The 8,854-nt window shown below is 50.7% G+C and overlaps 1 protein-coding gene across 1 annotated transcript; it reads right to left on the reverse strand.

The window, feature by feature from the left end:
• Nucleotides 1-429: 429 nt before the first annotated feature.
• PKDREJ (polycystin family receptor for egg jelly) lies at nucleotides 430-8,653 on the reverse strand. Its single transcript, XM_058309144.2, has one exon. The coding sequence runs from the start codon at nucleotides 8,651-8,653 to the stop codon at nucleotides 1,298-1,300; it is 7,356 nt and encodes a 2,451-aa protein (XP_058165127.2). The 3' UTR covers nucleotides 430-1,297.
• Nucleotides 8,654-8,854: the final 201 nt, after the last annotated feature.

An 8,854-nucleotide genomic window follows, 5' to 3' on the forward strand; every position in this document is an offset into this window, starting at 1 on the left:
CTCACCCCAGCTTCCCAGACACCCCCTGAGGGGGAAGCAGTAGAAGGTGTGTGTGTGGGAGCAGACGTGGCTCAAATTCTTGAGCGCCTGCCTCCCACATGGGAGGTCCCAGATTCAGTTCCTGGTGCCTCCCCTAAAGAAGACAATGAGCAGGCATCGACCAAAACTGCAAGCAGACAATGAGAATAAAATGAGCAAGCAGACAATGAGAATAAAATGAGCAAGCAGATGAGGGAGCCATCCTGCGGGAGGGGATCTTGGAAAAAAAAAAAAAAGTGTGTGTATTGTAAACATCCCAGTGCTGCTCTGGGATCTAGGGGACCCAAGAATGAATAGCATACACCTGATCAAAAGCAACTGCCCCCCTGATTAATCCACCCCCTTTTCTGATCCTCTGTGTAGCCCCTCACCCAGAAATCATTGCACGTCTCAGAAGAAATTTTACATTTTATTCTGATAGAGCTTTAAGTCGCATCTACATAGATGACCATGCTTCTGAGTGAAAATGTTAACAACTGGTAGCCCATGTTTCTCTTAAACAATGAACCAAGTTTTCATCATTGTTCTTAAATAATCGTACCATAAACAACCAAATGACCAAACCCTGGATGTATATAGTGCCACAGTCAATATATAAAATATTTACCATATTTCAGTGTGAATCCAACACACCTCTGTTTAACGAAAACCATGTCTCTTGGTCAGGAAACGTTATTACATTTTACATCTTTAACTTGCAGCAGACTTAAGGAGTGGATGGGAAAGTTCAGGCTTCTGACCCCCAGCTCCCATCCCAGCAACACCCCACAAAGCCCCTCCAGCCCTGGCCCAGCAAAGCTGAGTAGTCTGGGGCTCCGCAGGGAACCAGGAGGCACCACTTGGCCTCCAGGCTGGGCCGAACAGAGAAGCAGCAGGACAGTGCTACTCCCTGGCAAGGTCCAGGGTGGGGCCTCTCCAGCCCTCTCCCCTAAATCTGGTTCTCAAAACTAGTGGCTCTATTCCCTCTAAACTGCTGCAGGCTCCAAAGAAATCAGGACTGTCTTGGTAGGAGGCGTCACAGGATACCCATCTAGGGGAACTCCCTCTGCGAATCCTTCTCTCCACAGAGGCTACACAACACTTGGACACACTTCCGTGCTCCAAAGAATGGAGGCCAAGAGTGGTGATACTTTGAAATGCAGGAGGTGTGCTCTGTGTGGGATTTGGGGAGAAAGCACAATGGGGCCACTGAATATGCTCTAATCCCACAAACTGAGGATTTGGGGAAATCCCTTCCATGTGGCTCTTGAAACCATCATCAGACTACAAGGTAAACCATTTTCTTCCCATTAATGATTCTGGTCTTTAGCCCCAGATATCGCTGGCTGTTCTTCTCTGGCTGCCCATATAGCATGTCGGTGAAGAACTCAGGTTCATCTTTGGCCTTAGATTGGCAGGTCAGACAGCGAAACACAGTCCGTAGCCTATGATACAGGTAGGTGATGGCCTCTGCCTCGTCCGAGGGCTCCTCATACACTGGCTGCTTCATTTCCTCATAGGAAGACAAAATCACTGCCTGAAATAAGTTGATCAAGATGCAAATCATTACCAGCATGAAAGATGAGAGGAAAAGGACCCCAAGAACCCTGTTATTGGAAAATTTAGTGTTCTGGAAAGCTGACACGCAGTAGGAGAATATCGTCTGAGTGGCATGAATCAAGTTATTGTAGTTCCATTCATGCTGACCAAATACCAAGTAGCCAAAGGCCATGTACACAAAGAAATACACGGATACCACCAAGGCCATGTGGTAGATGCCAGGAAGGGCGGTTTGGATGGCCCTCTGAGCCAGTCGCACATCGTAGAAGAATCTGGAATACCTGAGGGTTTTCAGAATTGTCAGAAATAACAGGAAACCCAAAATTATCCTCATGATGTGATCGACATGAGAAACTGCATGAAATGGTATGAAATCCTCGGGGTTGGTCAAGTAAAACTGAATCACATCAGTGGTCAAGAAGTGTTTCCAGAAAAAAAGCACAATCAAGACAGTAAATATGCATTTTAAGGCAAAGTTGAGTAAATTATACACACTCCACAGGTAGGAGACTCTTTCTTGGAGAATGATATATCCTTCATCGAAAATATAGGCTAAAAAAAAAAAGAGAATGGCCAGGTACAAGTAGATTTCTAGCGAAGTTTTATGGTTGAAGTCAGGAATTGAGAATGAATGCACAGATATACTTGTGTTTACAACTCCTAACTGGGAAACCTCGAATATGACAGAAATGCTACAGAACAGATTTGCATCTGGATTATAAGTCGTGAGTTCCAGAATCACAGCCCACGTCTTTTCGTCAAGCCAGTTGCTTCCTTGGAGGCCCCTGAGCCTCAATGTGGAATTAAACTGCTGCTGTTCTGGAAAAAAATAGAATACATACCCTCCTGACCCATAGGTATGGAACAGTCCGTAGGAATAATACACCCATTTCTTTGCTTGCGGCTTATAAGTAAACCCAGGGGTATCTTTGCGGATAGCCTGCTTATCAACTTCATTCCAAGAGTTAGAATAGTTTTTTGTGTCTTCTGGGTCAACACCATACTGGGAATGACAATGGAATTCCCTTCTGGCGCTGTCCGGTACAAACTTTTTGGCAGGCAGACACACCTTTTTACCAGGTTTTGCTCTTACTTGCCTCATCGATGGAAGGCCAAGGATTTTAGATGAGCTGTCAAGGAGAAACGTGGGATTCCTGCTGTTATGGAGCAAAGGCACCAGCACTCTGTTTAACCACCTGTAGATGTGCTCCAGCTTCGTCACTGTAGCAAGCTCCACAGAGAACTGGTCACGAATAAACTGGTTATAGTAAAAGCTGTCAGTGGAGTGCAGTAGGGTGATGAGGCACAACAGAAGGGCTAGAAAGATAAAGTGAGTAAGAATGTAACTCAGAAACAGGATAGCTCTCCGCTTTATTCTCTTCTTTCTTTTGAATACTCTAATTTCATACTCTGTGAGGGGCTGGTATGCCCTCGAGCCTCGCATCTGGGTAATGTGTTGATGTAGCATTTGCATTTCATTTGGATCCCTCCTCATGCCACCAAGCCTGAGCTCAGCATAATGATACCTGGTTACCCATGAAAGGTTTTTACAGTACTTGGGCTGCTGTGTTCTGAAACCTGACTGGAGCATAATTTTAAGTGGCTGCACCAGAAAAACTGACTGAGAGAATGAGCAAAACGATGTAAAGAGCCATTCCATTGATTTGCCATAGCCATAAGTCAGTCCATAAAATACAATAAAGAATGAAGATATGCTTGAGATGGCAAAAACCAAGAACCATGCAAGGTAAACACACCACCAGGGCAGAAGAATCATGGGCTTTTTATGAGGGAGCTCAGGTTTCTGCTGAGAAGGGGATGCCTCAGAATGCACGTCCCGATCATCTTTTATGTTGCTGTTATTGGAATTCGTCATTGTCTGGTGGGTCTGTGGGGCTTTCGGTTCAGCTGTTGCAAGCTGGCTCTGTGTTTCTAAGGTTGCATGGACAGCAGCTTTAGGAAGGCCAGGACTCCCCTTAGATGAGAGCTTTCCAGCCTCCCCACCATGTGCTGTGGTGGTTTCCTGAGCAAACCACTTTTCCAAACGTTCTTCCCAGTATCCACTTTGTTCTGACATCAGGGAATGCTTTTGAGATGACACCTCATCTAGATTTACCCGAGGTGGTTTCTTTTGGGAATAGATGAACAAAAAGCTTATTATGACTTGCACAGGGACTGTAATTAAGGCACTTTGAATTCCTATCACCATTGATCTGATGTAGTGTACCTGAGTGAATGCAGTTTCTTGTTGATTCAGATTAAAAAACATAATATTACAAAAAAGAGAGGATAGCAACAGTGCTAAACAACAAGACAACCTTTGGAGCCTATTGAATGATTTAGCAACGACATTGGCAAAAATAGAGAACCACATATGATTTTCCCCTAACTGATTAGTCACATCTATAAAGAAAAAGTCCCATCTGGTTAGAGGCTCATCTGGGCGGGTAACATGAAATGTTCTGTCCAAAGAGGTGTCCACAGAAAGCCATTTCCGGCAGATAAACAGCCAAATACATCCGTGAAACAGATTTTCCACTTTGATTCGACTTAAATACCAACTGGGCGCTCTGCCCTCATTGTTGTGCCACACACGAATGGAATAGATGTCTCCCAAATCACTTTTTGTCGTTAGGAGAAAGGTGTTGATGCTTCCTTGGTAATGAGTCTTATAATGTGGATGTCTTAAGCAATGCACGTCACTCGTACTCTCTGTCCCCATAAGTTGGATAAAGACATTGGCCCTGGTCCCAGACCCCCAATGGCTTCCCGTAAAAATTGTCACCAGGTAGCATATGTTATCATAGGGGTCATTATCAGGCAGAACTATTACATTTTCCCTGAGAAAATGGCCCATTTCCTCTTTGCGCACAGCCCAGAGAGCTAGGACTAGGTACACGAGCATAATAAAAAGCACGGTGAGGAGGGTCACAGGGTTTTGGTTCACATTCCTGATGACCTCTAACTGAAGGTCCACGTAATTAGGCACCACGGTCACCTGTGCTGTCAGGAAGCGCACATGCAGCAGAAGGTGGGCCTGGGCTGTGGAGCCCGGCAGGCGTGGGGTCCTCGCCGCGTTCTTGCAGGCGCAGTGCACTTTGCGCCAGGAGGTCTTCTCTCCTAGGGTGCAGCTGTCTTCTCTCCATTCGCTCTGGATCCCATACATGTCCAAGCAGCGAATGCTGAAAAGAGAAATTCTCACTAGCTTGTCCCTGGGCTCCAGGACAAAACGAGGGGCCTGCAGAACCACGGCTATGACGCACCTGGACGAGTGGCTGCGCGGAGCCGCCGCCTGCAGCAGGGACTGCGGAAGGCAAACCAGGCGGGCCTGCCTCACTGCACAGGCCGGGTCAAAGAGGCGGTTCTGGCTGACGGTCGGAGGCACGTTGTGGGGCACGAGGAAAGTGGCAACAAGAGCAGTGGGGGTAACGTAGCCTCCAGCATACACCAGCACCTGAAACAGCACAGTCGCTTCAGTCACAATGTGGACTAACACCTCCCTCACTGAGCTACTGTCCACCTGAAAGCGGAACACCCCTGCCGTCGTCCTGGAGAACCCGTCAACATCCTGGCGCTCACTGGTGGCTCCCATTGTGAGAGTAAAAGCCGCAGGGGTTGGGGTTCTTCTGGCCAGGTGCACTTCCACTGCATCAGGCGTGAGCTCCATCATGTCCCCGTTGGCTTTGATGCCTGTCATTCCAAATCCAACTACGTCTGTCAAAATGTTTTGCCCGTAATTTAGCCAAGGAAAGGGGTCATTTGCAAACTCACAAAACATTGTAGAGACTGGAGCATTTTCAGGCAAATCAGGAGCACTGCTCACGTTCAGTGTTGGGTAAAAACAATTGCGGCAGCGTTTCTCATTCTTGAAGACCTCAGTAACATCCCACTTTTCAATTTTCTTTACATACATGTTAAACTTGCGAGTTCTCATTACAGTCGTTTCATTCCCTGGCACTTTACAAGATGAGATTGTGTCTGCTAGAGATTCTAGTACATAGAAAGGATGTTGAACAACTTCACGATAAGAAGTCAGATTAAGGATGTTAGATAAACTCGCTGCTATGCCAGTGCTCACAATTTCTATTTGTTCAGAACGAAAGTGTCTATCTCTCTGTTTATAGTTTTGTAATGCTTGATTTACTTGCCTCAGCCTCGCCCCGAGAAGTTTCTGAGCAACCTGCGTGAGCTCAGAGCCTTTCTGGGCTAATTCAGTAATAGTCATGACTACCTGGTTTATTTCCACCAAAGTGGTTACAGGAAGAATGAAGGACTGATTGACAAGGTGTTCTCGGAGATCTGCTTTGCTGGCTTGGAGAATTAATTCAGTTTTCATGTTATTCAAAACGGAAGCAACTGTGTATATTAAATAGCCTGCAGGTAAAAAGTCCTGCTTTTGAAGCAAAGTAGATAACAATGAATTGGATCCCATGGTGAGATTGCATAACTGACGCAGCACTGTCCTTGGTGAGTTTTCATCAGCAGGAGACTGCACAGTGGCGTGCAAAGTCACCTGAGAAAAACCTCCCAGAGAGTCATAAACCTGAACATAGATCTTCACCGCGTAATGACTGGCCAACTGGCCAACTGGGAGAAAGGAAGGGGGTGCTAGAGACTCAGTCCCCAAATACAGGGTGGCCCCCAAGGTGTTCTCTTGTACAGAACTTATTTCACTAACATTATGCAAATCAGAAACTATTACTTTATATGTAAGAGGGATGTTCCTATCAGTAAAATTACTACAATGGACAACAAATTTAGTATAAGCCGCAATTCCTTTAGCTGGGCTAATTTTGCATTCACCAATTCGCGGGACACGGTTAATAATAAAGGGATACCTGAAGTACAAGGTCACGCCACCCCAGGTTGTCAGAGAGAGAGAAATCTGCAACTTGACTTCCAAATAATGCCTAAAAGCGAAAGATTTTATAGACAAATAGGCATTGTTCCTCCCTGTTGCAGTCTGCCTCACCCAATCAAATAATATCTCATGACCTAAAGGTGACAAAACTGACCATTTATAGAATACACGGCTTGTTGTACAATTTGTGCAATTTAAAAACAAAGAAAACCTCTCCGATATAACTAAATGACTACCACAATTTTCAATACATGAAATGTTTGCCAAAGGTGCTGGCCCTTGGAGCACATGTACCCTTTTATCAGAAAATGCTCTCCTGTCGCTCTTCTGTATCAACATTCTAAAAAAATACACACGGTGACCTTTCAGTGTTTTTGGCAGAAGTGTTAGTACAGGGCCAGAGGCCCATGTCCACCTCAGATCAGCCTGCTCTGGGTGACAAACTTGGTTGCTCATCACTGTTATGTCATCATCATGATAGTTTCTTTCATTTGTGGTACAGAACCAAAAAAAGTTGAGTCCCTCTAGTGGGTCGTCTGCATCCGGATCAGAGGACATTGTTCCATTCAGAACCAGCCTATCTGTGAAATTAATTGTTATGTCGGAATTCCCAAGAATAACTGCCTTCAGGGGACTTCTAAGAATCTCCACATAGACGGAATCTGAGTCTTCCACCACAGGCATTTTGGCATCCCTTGTGGTAATGGACACTACCAAATTAAACACATACACCCCCGAAGGTAGAGAAGACTCGGGGACACGCAGAGACGATGAGTTTTCCTTTGTGTGGAGTTGTGGTACAGCCAAAGGATTCGTCCAGTCAGGTTCGTCCAAAGGAGAAGGCACGGAAAAGATCTGCCAATACTGACGCACGAGGAGGGCATCTGGACAGTCCGTCTCGACGGTGGCGTTAATGGTGGCTTCTGTCTTCCCCGTCAGCCGGACGTGGGGAAGGTTCTGGTCCCTGTGGACCTTCACCTGGCTGATAAGACAGGGTGTCAGCCGACAGGCCACCCACGACTCCGGGGCCTTGGGGGCGCGCGCGTTGACAGCTGCTGAAACGACGGGCGTGGGCGCGTCTGTAGGACAGGTGGTTTGGGCCACAAAGCCCGCGTGGCGGTGGGGCCCGCGAGGCGGGACGGAGCGGGCGCCGCGGGCGAGCCGCGCCTCCCCGGGCCCGAGCAGCCGGAGGTGGAAGGTCCATTCCAGGGGCCGGAGCCCCGGCGGCAGCGCGGCGGCCCACAGCAGCGCGCCCCGGCCTCGGGGCGCGGAGAGGCGCACGTCCACGGCGGCGGGCGCCGCGGGGCGCCGGAGGGCGCGGGCCCGCAGCAGGACGCGCACGCGGAGGCAGTACCGGCGCCGCCAGGCCCGGGCCCGCCGCCGCGCCGCGCGCCGCCCGCCGCCCGCCCGGGCGCCCGGGGCCGGGGGGAGGCAGAGGCTGCGGCGGCCGCTCAGGAGCACGCCGGCCCCCGGGCCCGGGCGGGGCCGCAGGCTGAGGCGGGCGCGGCCGCCCGGCGCGCCGAGGCCGGGGGCGCGCGGGGGAGAGCCGGGCGCGGCGGCCTCGCCGCACGACGGGAGGCGGTTCCGACCCTCCCGCGAGGCCGGCGCCCTGCGAGGTGCCGGGGCTGGGGGGAGGCAGCCCAGACCCGGGCCGAGGCCCAGGCCGAGGAGGAGGAGCGCGGGCCCGGGCCGCATGGCGCCCGCGGTGGGAGCCTGGGAGGGCGGCCCCCAACGGCCGCGGGGGCGCGGGGGCGCGGGGGCGCGGGGGCGCGGGGGCGCGGGGGCGCGGGCGCCGCGGGGGCAGGGGCGCCGCGGGGGCAGGGGCGCCGCGGGGGCAGGGGCGCCGCGGGGGCAGGGGCGCCGCGGGGGCAGGGGCGCCGCGGGGGCGCGGGGGCAGGGGCGCCGCGGGGGCGCGGGGGCAGGGGCGCCGCGGGGGCGCGGGGGCAGGGGCGCCGCGGGGGCCGGCGGGGTGGGGTGGGTGCGGGGCGGCGGGGAGGGAATGCGGGGCGGCCAGGGCCCCGGCTTCCCGGGCGGTGCAGGCCCGTCGGGGACCACTAGGGAGAAGTAGGTTGGCGCCGGTTCCTGACCCACTGAGAAGGCCCGGTGGGAGGAAAACCGGTTACAAAACAGCGGAAATCCAGGGGCCCGTGCGCTTCTGTACACCCAGGGTGTCTCGCTTTGAGTTTCTTCCTCTGGGTTTACTTTGCTCTTCATTTTCTAATTTCTGAAACATTAGGTCATTGATTTTAGGTCTTTCTTTTCAAAGATAAGCCTTTAAAGCTGTAAGTTTCCCATCAAACTGCGCCCCTCATATTTGTTGTAGTTTTGTTATCATCCAGTTCAAAATAGTTTTCATTTCCCCTGTGTTTTGGCTTTGACCCTTGAATTATTTAGAAGTGTGTTCCTAATTTCCAG

The sequence above is a fragment of the Dasypus novemcinctus genome, chromosome 12, assembly GCF_030445035.2.
Source record: "Dasypus novemcinctus isolate mDasNov1 chromosome 12, mDasNov1.1.hap2, whole genome shotgun sequence".
Taxonomy (NCBI): domain Eukaryota; kingdom Metazoa; phylum Chordata; class Mammalia; order Cingulata; family Dasypodidae; genus Dasypus; species Dasypus novemcinctus.

Excerpts from the sequence above, each read along its gene's own strand:
- PKDREJ (XM_058309144.2), bottom strand. The coding sequence starts at position 8,653 with ATGAAGAGCAAAGTAAACCCAGAGGAAGAAACTCAAAGCGAGACACCC.